Raw genomic sequence first — 16,811 nt, forward strand, 5'->3', positions numbered from 1 at the left:
AACATTTAACTATTACAATTTTATGTGGTATTTAATACTCTACATATCACAATAATAGTAAACAAATTATTTTGTAAGTATTATTTAAACCACAAAATGTGTTGTGAATTTTCTCCAGAATTAAAATAAAAACAGAAAATAACAACTTAAAAATACAATTTGTTAACTAGAATTAGACAGTTCAAGTATATTCACTTTTTGATACTCACAAATTAAAAACAGAAACAAGCATGAACAAATTCCAAGTTCCCTTATCAAATCTCCAAAACAGATTAAAAATCATGTCCTGTATTTGTTTCTTTCTTTATACCTTCAATACAAAAGAGGGGATTAAAGCTGAAGGTTAATCTTTGCAAAAGTCTAACAAAATTGATCAATCTCACTCAAAAAGTCGCAAACTAATTTTTCAGGGATAAAAAAGAAATATTACAAGAGATACTGCACATATTAAAAACATGTCGCTAACAAATTTTAAAATTTAGATACAGATTATCAGAAAATTAAATTCTAGTTCAAGAACAAAAAATATGAGTGGTCCTATAATCGTTACAGAAATTGGATTAATCACAAAAAACTTCCCCAAAGAAAACTCAGCCCTAGGACTTTACTGAAGAGTTCTACCCAATACTGAAGAATACAAAATATACTATGAAACAGAAAAGGTATATTCCACATTATTTTATGAACTACCATAATCCATACAGGTGAGTTAGAAAAATTTATATGCAAATTTACTTAGTACAAATGTAAAATCCTACCCCAGATATTGTGAAACCAAATCTAGGAAAGCTTGTCTTTAAAACAAAATCAAAAACAAAACAAAAAAAACCCCCTAAAATCAAACACTATGATTACTGATGAAATTTTTAAAATTCTTTTGGCAATAAGGAAAAAAAAAGATGTTATGTACTGAAGGGCCCACTACTAAATAGGATGAGGAAGAAACCAAATAAAGGACAAATCAAAATGTCATAATTCAATGATTATAATCATAAACATTTCAAAACAATCTACGTGTAAATTTTAATCTTATTTGTAGTCCTATAAACCAGTAAAAGAAAAGATGACTGGAAAATTCAAACTCCAAGTACACAGAGCTAAGAACACTTAAGACCTACCTGAAGAACAAAGTAGGATGACATGGGTAATAAAATAGCAACTTTATGATCTCTGGGAATGGAAGTTTCTTAAGCAAGATACAGAGAGTAAAAGCATAAGGACAAATTTTCTTGATTTTTGAAACCTCAAGTACATTAAAATTGAGAAAATTACTATTCAAACATTACAAGGAGAAAAAAGAGTTGAAAAGAATATTTTTGTCACATAAACTGAAATGATCTAGTATCCACACCTGGAATTCCTAAAAACCAAAACAGACTATCTAGCAACAAAGAAATCCAACAAGTTTTGGAGCTGGATGGTCAAAAAAGATATCCAAACTGCCAATAAACAAACAAAACTCCATTAGCTAATGAAATGTGAACTAAAGCCACAAAGAGATACTATTTTATTATACACTCACTTAATTAGCAGAAACTGAAGTTTGACAAAATTAAGTGTGAATATGAATGCAGCACAATGGAAATTCTCATACTGGTGCAAAACTGTAACCTGACATAGTCACTTAAATATTTGGTTCTATTTACTAACGATGCACAGGTTCTATAATCCAACAATACTACTTCTAGCATGTTGCATCCTAGAGTAAATAATGCACATATGCACAATGACACAGGTTCAAGAATGTCATGGCAGCACACTTGTAACAAGCCTAAATTATCAACAACAGAATGCTTTATATTTTCATGCTAATTATTTATCCATTCTTACCTGTGAAGGGAAAAGATGTTTCATGAAAAAAAAAAAAAAAATCTCACACACAAGCCACACTGTCTACTTTTTTGGCTCTTATGTTTCTAACACTTTCAGTAAAAACTTGTATGATGGGAAAACAATAATTTACAGGATCATGTTTTTTACTGTTGGAATAGTTATCCCAATCATTGTATTAAGCTAGTATTTGTTTTTCCATCATTTCCACCAAAATGTAGAGCTATTCTCCAAAGCCACAGTACTCCCTCAGAATCATTTGGAGATACATTTTTAATACTCAGTTTTGTTTTTCAGCTCAGTGTTTTGAGTTTTGTTATCTCCTCCTATTGCATACACATGCTTTTTAAAATATCCTACTTTCAAGTACATTATAAGGCTCCCAACACAGCTGATTTATTTAGGTGGATTCTCCTTCTTAATGATTCATGTCCATATAAGAATTTAAAGTTGTTTAGAATTCTGTAACTGAATTAAATACTTCATCACTCTTGTGTTTCTGTAGAAAATTCTGAAATCTGTTTTCAATGAAAACAGCTTTGATCCTTAGCATCACAGATAATAAAATATAAGCTTTTTCAGCACATCCTAACATTCTTCTTCCTTATCTCGGGAATCAGCAAAGTTTTTATATAAAAGGCCAGACAGTCTAAGCTCAGATGCTCTCAGTTGAAACTATTCAACAATGCTGTTTTGCATGAACCAGCCAGAGATAATACATAAATCAAAGGGCATTGCTGGGTTCCAATAGAACTTTATTTACAAAAGCAGGCAGTTAGTGGGCTACAGTTTACTTACCCTTGCTGAATATTTTTAGTCATAAGCAGATGTTTGCTCCCAGATTTGTCACCTTAAGTTACTAACCCAGTTAACTAGAACTTGACAAAAACATGTTTATTTTTTTCCTTATGTAAGAAAACTGTCAGTGCCATTCTAAAATACTCAATGCTCAATACAACAAATTGAAGAATTCATTATCAAGAAAAGAACTGCATAAAAATGAACATAGAAGGGACTACAGTTGTGGCTCAGTGTTAGAACACTTGGCTAGCATGTATGAGGCACAGGGTTTTAATCCTCAGCACCACATAAAAATAAATAAAATAAAGGTATTGTGTCCACCTACAATCAAAAAATATGTTTTAAAAAATGAATATAGAAGGATGCTTAAACATTATTTGTGGTAAAGCACTGGAAACAGTATATTTTATTTATTAAAAAAAGTAAATTTTCTGCAATTTGTATTTGGGGTAAAAATGGAAATGCATAACTCACTTGAATCAAATGTATGAAAGATGAAAAAAATAAAAATAAATAAAATGTAAAAAAAAAAGTAAATTAGCGATTATTCAGCCAATAAACTATTCAGATTAAACACCGAGGTGGTGATAATAATAATGTAATAATATTATCACCACCTCGGTGTTTAATCTGAATGGTAAATGGTTATCTGAAACAATGCAGAGTGCTTCATTATGTGATGAGGTAAACCTTTAAAGTATTTCTTACAGAATTAATGATGTAAATATCTGAGTGGTTTGGTATTTTAGGTAACTTTTTGTATTTTGAATTCTCTGCATTAAGTTGGCTAAATTCCTTAAATTGAAGGAAAATTCTGGTTAGTGTTGGAAGTCTAGCAGATACCTATTAGGTAGTCATCTATTGTTATTATATCAACTTAGCTATTAAGATGCTTTTGTATATTTTGTTTCATTTATAAGAATCTTGTGTATAAGTAAGGATTTTTTTAATGAGATACTCAGTTATGTCCACCATTCCTCCAAATATCTCCAACCTTAAAATGGAGATAGTGATTTAAGACATTCTTAATAAAAATTCTCAAGATATTCTCTTATATTAAGGAAATTTCCATCTTTCATAAACTATACCTTTAAAAAAAAAACAAGGAACATGTGCTTTATACCTAAAATTTACATTCCTTAATTCAGTAACTAAGTAGCATGTGAAGAGAATCTTACCCTAGGAAGATTTTCACACGAAGTTCTTTTTTGGTCCTTGAGATTGTCTTCAATGTGGTAATTTCTGCATCATACCAAAATCCTCTTTTTCCTGGATTTTCTACATTGTAATTAACCATTACTACATCACCAACGTTTAGTTCGTTCCATTTCAAAATAGTTCTAGCTCGTGGCCGAAGATTCTGGACGTTCATTTCTAGAGTACCACTTTCCGGGTACCTGAGGAGAAAGAGGGGGAAAAAAAACACAGAACACAGCCTATGATAATCACCAAAGATGACTAAACAATTTGCAACAATTAGAAAAACTAGAGTTGATAGTCTAGGAGAATAAGTAAAATAGGTTGCAACATCTTTAAATAGAGGGTATATTTTGATGACCTCTCACCTGTACTTTGATACATACCTACAGGCTGGTTTCTTAAGTGTGAGCATGAACCCTCACTCCCCAGCCCTGTTACACCTTGGAGATGCAGGTGTCTTCATGGCTTACAGTATGCCAACCAACCACTATCATATATACTTTGAGGGGGCTATGTTACTATTTATGTAACATCTATTTAGTCAAATATTACCATTACAAACTGAATATTCTGAATGAGAGTATGTATTCTTCTTAATGACACTTAAATGACATCCAGTCATGATTTTAAATACCACAGCAAAACAATTCTTTTTAAAATCTTAGGAAGATATTGTTAGCTGGAGAGTAGGGGGTGTGAGAGTGGTAAACACAAACTCTTGCTTCACATTTTTTAATCCAAGTTTAAGAATTATCTTAATAGGCTTAGATGTTGGCCTCTTCCTGATATCGGAACCAGGTCATTGAGTTCTGTCATTTGCCTTATGCATAATAAAAAACCGGAGCCTAGCATGCTCCAACAGCCTTAACTTACTCAGGAAGAGAAAATTCTAGTTCTTCAACATGGCTAGCTTTCTAGTAATGTTTAAAAATAAAACCAAAAGTCCAGAAATTTATATGTAAAAGAATTGTGTAAAAGAATTCTAGAAGAACTTGGCTTTATTTCCTTTTATAGTTTTAGAAGGGTCTTCAATTTTAGGCCTAATTAATTGGTATCATCAGGCCAAAGACAGTCCACACTGGTTTCTGTAAAATTAAGAACTTTTGCCTTTATATATTATTAGGTAGTAGAGGGACAACAAACAAACAAACAAACAACAACAACAAAAAACCAAGTAACATCTAATCCTGCTCTTTAAAAATCCAATCTATTAAGATAGATCAAAGTGCTATAGCAGTGATTCTCAAAGTATGGTCTACAGACCAGCAGCATCAACACCAACTGGATTTGTGTTAGAAAGGCATATTATGGGGCTCCATTTCAGACTTGAGTCAGAAATTCTGGCAATGAAGCCTAGTAATATACTTTTAAAATCAGTGGTTCTAATGCATGTTCAAGTTTGAGAACTTGATATGCTATAGGAACATAAGAGTAATTAAATATTATATATCCCAAGGGGCAACACTGTCAAGAGTAAAAACTAAGTTGATTAGGAGTTAAAAGATTTCTTCCCTAAGTATTCTGTTCAATATGAAAGTGTGTCTAAAGTTGGTAGAAGCTCTAGCAGCTAGTCTTTATTCCTCCAATCAAACAAGGACTATGGAAGTCTAGAACTGACAGTGTACTGAATAATTTAGAATAAGTGATACTATTTCTGTATGGAATCTTTAATCAAGTCTCTAAGTATTAGTTAATAGGGGAGGGACAGGAATTGTAGGATTGGCAAAGGGCCTCAGAGATTATCTGGTTCATTTACCACTGGATTAATCTATGCCATAATTCCTTTCAACAAGCCTTCCAAACATTAGTAGTCTCTGCTTAGATAATTTCTCCACATCAGACTTAATATTCGACACTTTAAATCTATCATTTTCAATCACCTCCTCTAATTAAAACATTGGTTTTAGTGAATTTTTTTCAACTCACAACAAGATTTGAACCCATTTATCATTCTGGTGTCTTCAGTCAAAGTATGTTCTATTTTCAACCTGTCTATGTTTACATTCCTAGTTATGCTTCTTGCTACTGTGTATCCTTGGGAAAGTTACTAAACTTCTGTAACTATTCATCATCTAAAAAATGTAACTAATGGTAATTGCACTTCTTATGGTGGTTTTGAGAACTAAAGCCAGAAAACCTTTGTAGTGCTTAAAACAGAACATGAAGAAAATATCAGTTATACTGTTCATTTTATCATTATAACATAGGAATAATCCTGAAGGAAATAATAAGAAGGAACCTGACAAGTACAAAGTCATGTCCATATTTCACTCTTCTCCCTATTTTTTAAAAAAATTTTTTTAGTTGTTGATGGACTTTTATTTTGTTTACTTGTATGCAATGTTGAGAATCAAACCCAGTGCCTCACACATGCTAGACAAGTGCTCTACCACTGAGCTACAACCCCAACTTCTCTTCTCCCTATTTCAATCCTACTTTTTTATGGTCAAACTAAATCTAAAGTTTTTAGTCCAGCATCTGGTATTTATATGTTCATATTGTTTCATGTAACTTGATCAGAAAATAACCAATATTTTTCTCAGCCTATAAAGTGAAGGGAAGCTTTATCTTAAGGTTTCACTGATTCGAAAGTTATGGTTTTGTTGTCAGCTTCAATATTCTTAAGGCCAAATGAGAAGAAAAAACTATTTTAGATGAGATTCACTTCTCAGCTATATAATAAAGGTTGTAATTTGACACAATGATATTGTCATCATCCTATGTTTTAAAAACAATGTAGTAACAAACTATGTTTCAATGGCAAAAAAAAAAAAAAAAAAGAAAAAGAAAAAGAAAGTTCTCCATTTGAGTCTGTCAAAATTAGAATGGAGATACTTTGAACAAAATAGAACTAGAAAAAAGTTTTTAAATTATATTTAAAATCATGTTTATGTGGAGATAAAGAAAACACGTCATCTCATACACAAGAACAAGGGAATTTGTTTACAATGTCAAAAGAGAATAATGTAGATTATATGTATATATACTCTATGTACACATACATACTTAAGATATGTCACAAAAATGAAGTGCATATTTTCTAATTCTAGACAGAGAGATGCTAGGTTAATTGGTATATTAAAACAAAACAAAAAAAAAAAAACAAGGAACAGACACCATAAAACTACTTTTGACAAAGTTAAGAACGTGTCAAATGCTCAAATATTACTTAATGTTATTCTTTCCCTGGACATCTTCATCTACACATATCTTAACATTTATATAATGACAACTCTGAAACTCTGATACTTTTCAGAGCCAGGTGCACTGGCACATGCTTGTAATCCCAGTGACTGAGGCTGAGAAGGTTGCAAGTTAGAGACCAGCCTCAGCAACTTGGTAAGGCCATTAGCAACTTAGTGAGAACCTGTCTCAAAAAAAAGGGGGGAGGGATGGGGATGTGGCTCAGAAGTTAGGCACCTTGGGTTCTAATCCATGGTACTAAAACAAACAATAACAGAAAGAAGGAGGAGGAGGGGAGGGGGGGAGAGGGAGGAGGAGGAGGAAACTTTTTAGATTCCTATTTCTTTTAAAGATTTTTTTTAGTTGTTGATAGACCTTTATTTATATATATGCAGTGCTAAGAATTGAACCCAGTGCCTCACACAGACTAGGCAAGCTCTCTACCACTGAGCCACAACATCAGCCCTCACATTCCTGTTTCTAAATATACCTCTAACCCAGAAGTCCCGGAAGCATCCCAAAGGAATTCCCCTACCCCATAATCTGCTGATGCTTAGTTTTAGTCTCTGGTAGCAACCCTTCATGCTCTTAGAAACTAAGGAGTTTTCCCCAATTTCTCTTACAATGCCTCCATCCAGTTACTAAGTTCTCCATTATATATTCTTTTGATATTAATTTACTGTAATTTTATAATCTTAGTTAAGATCTGCATTTCTCAGATAATTGCCAAGGCCCAACATATCTCTTTACTTTTAAAGATCACAACCTCCAATCCTTATCTTATTCCTGCCAAAGTGAAGATTCTAAAACACAGATCTACTTAAGACATTTTGTCAAGTTTGATAACAATCTATTGATAGGCTAGAAAAAGCAGGTATTCTCCTATAATGCTGAGAGAAATGAAAAGTGGTAATTGACCCCCTTGTGGAGGGGACTCTGGCAATAGCCAGAATTTTGCCTATATATGTCTTTTGACCCAGAAATTCTACTTTTAGAAATCCACCCCAACATAAATAACAAAAACCTTCACAAAGAGACATATAAAAGTCTATTTTATAACTGCACTATTTGTAATAATGGGACTAGAAACAATCAAACGTCCACAATAGGAAACCATTTAAGATAACATGGTACACTTATATAATGGAATGTTATGTTCCTATAAAAAAAGAACGAGGAATATATGCTCTAGAATGACTTCTAGGCTATATTAACAAAGCAAGGAACAGATCAGTAGTGCACTATTTTCTATCTAGTATATGAATATATAAATGCAAATGTTTGCTAGAAATGCATTATGTTTCTTTTGCTCTGCTTTGTTTTTGGAGATTTAACTATAAACCATGTAATGTTTCACATAATTATAAAACAAACCAAATAAAAAATGTGAGAAGTTCCTAAAAACCAAAAAGAAAATTAAAAAAAATGTACACAAATGGTGACTTCACTACACTGCAAAAACTGTGACAAGTTATTTGAAAACATAATAAGTTGACTATATAGCCCAAATGAGATATTTCCTAAGGACAAAACAAAATTTGAAAAAAGCAACCTTTCAGTAATCACATCATTTGTGGTGGTAGTACTGTTAGTCTGAAACTACTATGTGAATAGGATAAAGCAAATTAATGGTATATTAGGAACCATGATTGTGAGGGTCAAAGATAACATAAAATTTAAGATATTAAATTACAGTTCTCTAATTCTAAATTTCATTGTAAATATCAATAGAAATCCATAGTATATTTCCTGGTTTTATCCAACGAAAAAACCTAGACACATGCCCAAATAAGTATCAATGAGCAGTTTAAACTGTGTTCTAAATATAATTTCTTACTAAAAACAACTGGAGATCCTTGAGAAAATGGCTGAACCCAGGCCTCTGGCATTCTCTTGTACCTGAATACAAAAAAGCACTCAAAAATTATGTTAGGTTCAACCTGAAGAAGCCTTCATATGCCAAAGTGGGGACAATTTGGGCACCCAAAAAATTAAAACTGTGTTAAAATCCACTAAGTTTTACTACTTAAAAGAAAAAACCCTCAATCTGAAAACTGAAAAAGGTAGAGAGACCTAATGGAGTGATATAAAACATGTTTAATCCCTCAAACAACAAATTGTGACATGGTATGAAAAATGGTTTACCAGCGCAGCTCATGAGAGAGATTATTAGGGGTTTGTCACCCTGGCACTCACTGCCTATCACATACCAAAATTGTCAGGTTCCTGAAAGTAGGTTCAGCATAATCATATTAAAAAAATCTAAGTTACCAAATATCAAGGCCAAGGGCCAAACACATCAGATCTTTTAAGGACAGCAGTCTCTCGGATCTGATATGTTTATTCTTTCCTGAAAACTCTAGAAAGAATTCTTTTAGCTATTTTTTTCAGACGAATGTTTCAGGAAGCAGATATTAAGATGAAGGTGACACCTATGAAAGAAAAGGAGAAACTAGAACTAGGAAATAAAAGCCCTTAAACTGATGACCATCAGTTGTGCTGAAAGGACAGGAAAGGAGTATGTTGGGCAAGAAAAGTTAGAGTATAGTACAACTTGACAAATTCTTGGCTAACCCAACACTGAACTCAGGTGTAGAAATTAATCACAGAGGGCTGGGGTTGTGTAGCTCAGTGGTAGAGCTCTTGCCTCGCATGCATGAGGCACTGGGTTCGATCCTCAGCACCACATAAAAATAAAGACATTGTGTCCATCTACAAATAAAAATTAAAAGAAAGAAAGAAAGAAATTAACCACAGAGTTCCACCACGGGCAGAAGTTGCCAGGCAAAGAAGCCTTGTCACAACTGGTCACTAACTGAGGGATTCCAGGAAAGATCATAATCTTGGCGCAAAAGCTGCAGATCTTCAAAGTGCTATGGTTAAAGGTTATCAGCTAAATCAACTCCTTGCAGTTGGTCAGTAAAAATTCTTTCTTGAAGGGAGATCTAAGCAGTGTACCCAACCAAGGCCCTAAAGCCATACATTAGGCTATTAATGAATGAAAATGATGTAAGATCTGGGGCTTTCTTCAAAGTAATCAATGATGCTCAGAAATGCTGGTATAAATAATACAAAATTGGCCATGGTTGAAGTTAGGCAATGGGTTCATTATACTGTTCTTTCATGTGTTTAAAGATTTCTATAACAAAAACAAAGTAAAATGCTACAAATTAAAATCCAAATACTAGCTAGAAACAAAAGGTTCTCTCCATCTTTTGAAGAGTTGTACCATATGCATGTAAAACTCAAAAGATAACACTCAAAGCTTACAATAAAGACAGTCTCTTGTCCCAGCCCACTACACTCACTGACTTCTGTTCCCCAGAGGCAATCACTTTCAATTCTTAGCTACCTCTTAATTACCGACATATCTTTAAATAGCATGCTTATAATTTTTGAACTGTTACTCTACCCATTTCCCATATCCAGTTCACTTGCCTCCAACCTCCTGTGCTTTACAATTACTAACATGTACAAGGAACTCTAAGTAGTTACAAATATTTACAATAACCCTTATAACACAGATAAATGTATCCCCATTTTTCAGAAAAAAATACAAAAATTAAATAACTTATTCAGATAATAGGGAGGAGCAGAGACATGGTGCAAACTGATGACCTGGCTCTATACTCCGTACTCTTAACAAGAGTTGACAAACTTTAACTTGCTCTCAAGCACGTTATACAAACTATGTAGTTTGTAAAACAAAGCAAAAAAAAATCAGTATTTTTCTTAACATGTTGACTAAACAGTATTCAGTTTAGCAATGAAATATTCTTTAATCACATTTCTTTCATAGTTTTGCTTTCTTTTCAGTGCCTAATTGCCCTTTTTGGTCACTAGTTTTCTATCTACCAGTCACTTATTTATCTCCATTTCACCACAGTTGTAAAACTCCTATATGTTCAAACATGTCTGGTACTCTACTAATCTTGTGGGCTTCAAAACATCTCTTCTACAGCCCTTATTCCAATCTGGACACTTGCTCTGCAGGTCTAGACCTGTTCCACAGCTGTCATGCTGGGATCGCCTTCCATTTCTTTCTGTGCTGAATCCTGGTTCCTAAATAACATTGCCATGTCTTCCTCTTTGATTTAAACCCTGAGTAAGGTAGAAGTGGTTTAAAGGCTCTTCATTTTCCACGTGGCTACCTCCAAAGTACCTAGTGAATCCAAGGCCTGAGCCTTCCCATATTCTCAAATGGCAATTTAACTTGCTTATTGATTGGCTTCTCATCTTTAGGTTTTGGCTTTCTTTGGCCTGCTAAGTTAGATATTATGCATTCAATTGTGTTTTGCCTTCCAAAATTTTGTTGCTTTGTCTTATATTTTTTTATATCTATCTTTTTTTTTTTTTTTTTTTTTTGGTCCTGGGAGTTCATGCATTTATTCTTTTACTTTCTTCTAGGAAGGTATAGGAACAAGTAGAAAAAATATACATCTTAATTTGCAATGTTTAAATTGAAATTTTTGTTCAACTTTAGTTTCATTACTTCTTACTCGCCACATATCTTCTTTGGCTATGTAATCTACTCTCCTCTTTCTTTATCCCTTGATATCCTGCTATTTCCCTTCAGTAACACAGAAATATTATCAACCCTGTAATCTCAAAGCTAAGTGTGTATATTTCTATCACAGCACTTATACTGCAAAGCAGGAATTTTTCATGGAGAAGAAGGAACTATGTTCACATTTTAGGATGCCTGGGATGTACCAGGCTTACAAATGTCTGGAAACACACCCAACCCATTAAACAGAAAACTGCTTTTATATAACTGAAGTTCTTGGTTGAATACAAAAAATTATGACCACAGCATTTGAAAAAGATCTCCTTGATTCTGATACTCTTCTCTTCTTCCTGAAAATCCTTGACCTAAATAGGTAGGTGACATATTAGTCCATTTTGTATTACTATAACAAAATAGCTGAGGCTGGTAACTCTATTTAAAAAAAAAAAGGTTTATTTAGCTCACAATTCTGGAGGTTCAAAATCCAAGATCAGGTGGGCCCCACTGGTTCAGCCTCTGGTGAAGGCCTAATGGCAGATATACCAAAACAGTGTGTCACGATGGCAGGAGCACACGTACGAGGAAGAGATCATATCTCGAAACAGGAAGCCAGGAAGATTGGGGTCCCAAAATATTTTCCAAGGGCATACCCCTAAGTGATCTCAGGACCTTCAATTAGGCTCTACCTCTTAAGGTTTCACCACCTCACATTACCACACTGGGGACCTCACTTCTAATACCATGAATCCTTATCCAAACCATATCCAAACCACACCAGATGGGAACATAGAATTCCATGCCAGAGATAATGAGAAAAATGTTTTATGTTTTCAGTGTACTTAAAACAACAAGAACAAACATGTACATAGCTAAACTCTTAATTATAGTAGATTTAATATAAAGTCTATTCAATTATAGGCAGCCACTAATACAGCATTCCCTTTCCCATGAGGTTTAATGTACAACACTGCTAATCACTGAAAATTGTCCGAGCAGCTGACATCTTCCAGACATTGCACTGAGAAGAACTGATTGTATCAACTATATGAAGCATTTTGGCTGAAGTGGAAACTTGAACCACTTCTAAAACAAATCTTAAGGGATTCACAAAGAACTGGAGCACAGAAATGTATCAAGGTCAACTTTACTTACCACTGTTCCAAGTGTCAACCCTATTCCTATGGATGAAAGAAACTAGGGTCCTTCCTCTTTCTTTTGTAAGCATGACCTCTTGGTTCTCAGAATCTGGAGTCAAGGTATTATTCTACTATGGGTACAAGATAAGCATATCCTTGAATTTTGAACCAATTAGGTGAGACACAGATTGTATTTCCAGTGAGCCTTAAATATATCTGAAGTTTAAGTTTTTTCCAATAAAATTCACAATGTTCCAAGTATAATATTTTTTAGCTACCCTCCAGTGCATATGCTTTTGATTATCCTTAACTGTATGACATTTTTTGCCAATTAAAAACAAAACTGGCTTTTAATTTTTTTATTATTATTATTATTATTTTGTACCAGGGATTAAGCCCAGGGGTGCTTAACCACTGAGCTACATCCCCACTCCTTTTTTGTTATTTTATTTAGAGAAGTGGTCTTCCTGAGTTGCTTAGGTCCTCATTAAATTGGTTTTTAGTAACAGCAAACAATCAATGATGAGGGAATTAAATTTTAGAAAAACAGATTAGGCTCTTAAAAATAAAAAAGTGTACTATACAATAGTGAAACTACATTTTCATAGATGGCTTGTAATCTATTAATTCTAAAAGACTTAAACTACTTTAACAAGCAAAGTAGTATCAATGAAACTATTCCTTCAAACCATGGCTTCCTGTGGCTAATATGTTTAAATAAGGACACCATTCATCTGCAGGCATGTTCTAGTTTAGCAAATCTTTAATGTTATACCACATGCAAAAAGAAAGCATTTCTTATTCTAATAGATGACATTATGAAGTTTCACACCTTAAATTTAGAGGTTACTCACAATTAAGAATAAAAACTTACTTAAAACTGCTTACAGTAGGATTTTACACATTACATGGAAATCTCATTTTTAGAACACATTAACAATATCAGATAACTATTTGATAATTATGGAAAAAACATAATCAGATTAAAAGCACCTATGCAAAAAATACAATACTTCAGTATTAGGAATACTTACCAAAATATATGTTTTGTTAATTAGTAAGTAAAAAGCAGAAAGTATGATTCTATTACTACTAGGTATTTTTCAAAGTTACAAGAATAAAAAACATATATCAAGTAGATGTTTACAGAGGATGAAATTAATGCTGAAATATTTAAAACAAAAGAGTACCAGTAAATTGAAGACCCGGAATTCAAACCACATTCTCAATCTAGTGTCTCAACTATAGTCTGAGAGAGCTATTACTCTGTATACTCCATGGGTCCTGGGATCTCTGTTCAAAAAACAGATTTCTGGGCTCTACCAAAGGCCCGAACATCACAGGGGTTGGGGAGTCCCCTCAACAATCTTCATCCTAAACACCTTACCTGGGAAAATCTGTGGTGTTTCTGATGTTTTGTTTTGTTTAATAGCACTGGGGATGGAACCAAGGGGCACTCTACCACTGAACTACATTCCCAGCCCTTTTTATTTTGAGATAAAGTCTCACTAAGTTGCTGAGGCTGACTTTCAACTTGCAATCCTGCTGTCTCAGCCTCCTGAGCCTCTGGGACTACAGGAGTGTACCACCATGCCCCAGCCAGTTTTACTACTTTCTAGAAAAGTTACTTTAACTAAAAATACCACTTGATTTTATTCAGAATTGTTTCACTGACTTCTATTTGCAATAGCCATAATTAAGACTACTCAAAAGCATGTACTTGGCTAAAAATAGCTGTAAAAATCAACATTGAGAGCAATGATATCATTATTCTATAACATTTGCCAGAATGAACTCTTAATTACTGCCCAAATTACCCGCAAAGTCCTAGGTGATGCTGTTGACATTTCCACTTAATCCCATGGTAAAGCCTTGATATTTCCATTAAAAGCAATAGTTTAACCTATTTGGTTTTAAAAACGCTTTTAACTAATTCATTGTGAGTCTTCTCCACAGAAAAATCATAAGCATTTATAAGTAAAGCTCTTCTGGCATACAGTATTTCTTCTGCAAAAATTGTTTAACTACAGGGACTACAATTTTTTTTTAAGTTATATGAACAACTCCATGTGCTATATGTAGACAATGTTAATAATAAGGCATTATAAACAGGTATAGACAGTGATACCTCTTTATAAGCATGCTTCTCCCAAAATGAGAGGTAAAGTTGTAAGTATGCTTTTCTGAATATAAGTCTACTACTTACTAGCTTGTAACATTGGGGAAGTTATTCAACCTCTCTAAATCTCAGTTATTCTCACTTTACACATAAAATATCTACTTCACTGAGTTTTTAATGAGGATTATATGAGATAATTCAGGTAAAGTACCTGTAAAGTGCTTGACCACAATGTTATTTTAATAGAATTACTAGTTTAAGCTACTATAATGTTGGCATCATTATGAAAAGGTTCTTAGCAAACATTTACCTATATTTAAAGATTGCAACTTTATCTAGTTCAGATAATAATTATTAATTCTTAAGATATGATTTATAAATATAACAACTTTCATAAGAATTTTTCTTTTTTAAATACATATTTTCTCAAACTGTCAGGTGTTTTCTAACTTTTCTCCTTATAGAAATCATCTAAAGGTCTGGGTTATAGCTCAGTGGTAGAGAACTTGCCTAGCATGTGTGGAGCACTGAGTTCAATCCTCAGCACCACATAAAAATAAATTAAATAAAGGTATTGTGTCCATCTACAACTAAATAAATAAAAATCAGCAAAATTTGTAAAATAAGATCTCTAAATTAGGTCATTATATTTAATAAAATAATAAAAGAAAAAGCAAGTCACTAACAAAGTTTTCTTCAACTTACCTTTTTAATTGGCCTGTAAGACTGACAAAAGGAATACAATAGTGAATTCTTGATAGACACTAATGAGAATAGGTAGTATGGTAACTATGGCAAAAATTTAAGTCTAGATATATGATTAAGAACTTCATATTAACATTTCTTTAGAGAAACTTTGAACTGGATGAAAATTTATTGGTTGATTATGCTGTAATGAACAGAGAACAGACTGTTTCATCAATTGACATCATTTCAAAGTAAAGCATTTTCCAATCGTGGAGAAACTGAGATCTACTTCAAGCCTATAACCTTCAGGAAGCTTGACTTACAAGGACTGACTTTAAGAGTAAAACAGAACATAGATCTAGATCTCAGAAAAAGCACTCAATGATTACACAGTATTTCCCCCCTTGAGAATTTAATAGAGCTGGGTGGTGGTGCACACCTGTAATTCCAGCTGCTTGGAAGGCTGAGGTACAAGGATCACAAGTTTGAGGCCAGCCAGGGAAACTTAGAAAGAACCTGTCTCAAAATAAAAAATAAAAAGGGCTGGGAGAAAGCTCAGTGGGTAGAGTACCCTGGATTCAACCTCTATGTCAGAAAATTAAAAAGTTTAATAAATTCCCCATAAAGTTTAATAAATTCTCCATAAATACATTATGAACATTACTTTCTAAACAATAATGGGTAAAGACTGCATAGCGCAGAAATGATCCCTTATTTAAAGTCATCTACAGATCATTTAGCTTGAATGAAATATAATCTTTTAGGAAAGAATAAATACTAATAGTTTTGTCTAAATGAAAAAATAAACAACAAGCTATAAATGGGCAAGGTGGCAAAAGCCTGTATCCTAGCAATTTAGGAGGCTGAGGCAGGAGGATTGCAAGTTTGAGGCCAGCCTCAACAACTTACTGAGTCCCTGGCTCAAAACACAATAAAAAGTGCTGGGGATATGGCTCAGTGGTAGTGCGCCCTTGGATTCAATCCCCAGTACTTGGGGAGTGGGGGAAGGAGGGGGGGGCCATAAGCCTAATTGTGTGCTAAAATAAGGATGAACATTCATTCAGGTTATTCAGATACTACATATTACCCCTGACTTTTTTTTTAACCTTTATTTAATTAATTAATTTATTTATTTTTATGTGGTGCTGAGGATTGAACCAGTGCCTCACACATGCTAGGTGAGCACCCTACCACTGAGCCACAACCCCATCACCTTACCCTTGGCTTTTTTAGACAATATTTTTATTAGTTGTTGATGAAATTTTTTATTTTATTTATTTGTATGTGGTGCTGAGAATTGAACCCAGTGCCTCACATATACCAGGCAAGCGCTCTACTACTGAGCCAT

At 33.5% G+C, this 16,811-nt stretch overlaps 1 protein-coding gene across 2 annotated transcripts in view; it reads right to left on the bottom strand.

Annotated features, from left to right (window-relative positions):
• Uhrf2 (ubiquitin like with PHD and ring finger domains 2) overlaps positions 1-16,811 on the bottom strand; it is a 77,391-nt gene that overhangs the window by 36,937 nt on the left and 23,643 nt on the right. For both annotated transcript variants that reach the window (XM_076845989.2, XM_076845990.2), the window contains one exon: positions 3,810-4,028. In XM_076845989.2, the coding sequence (XP_076702104.1) occupies positions 3,810-4,028 (219 nt within the window). The remainder of the gene's footprint in view (positions 1-3,809; positions 4,029-16,811) is intronic.

The sequence above is a fragment of the Callospermophilus lateralis genome, chromosome 2 (assembly GCF_048772815.1).
Source record: "Callospermophilus lateralis isolate mCalLat2 chromosome 2, mCalLat2.hap1, whole genome shotgun sequence".
Taxonomy (NCBI): domain Eukaryota; kingdom Metazoa; phylum Chordata; class Mammalia; order Rodentia; family Sciuridae; genus Callospermophilus; species Callospermophilus lateralis.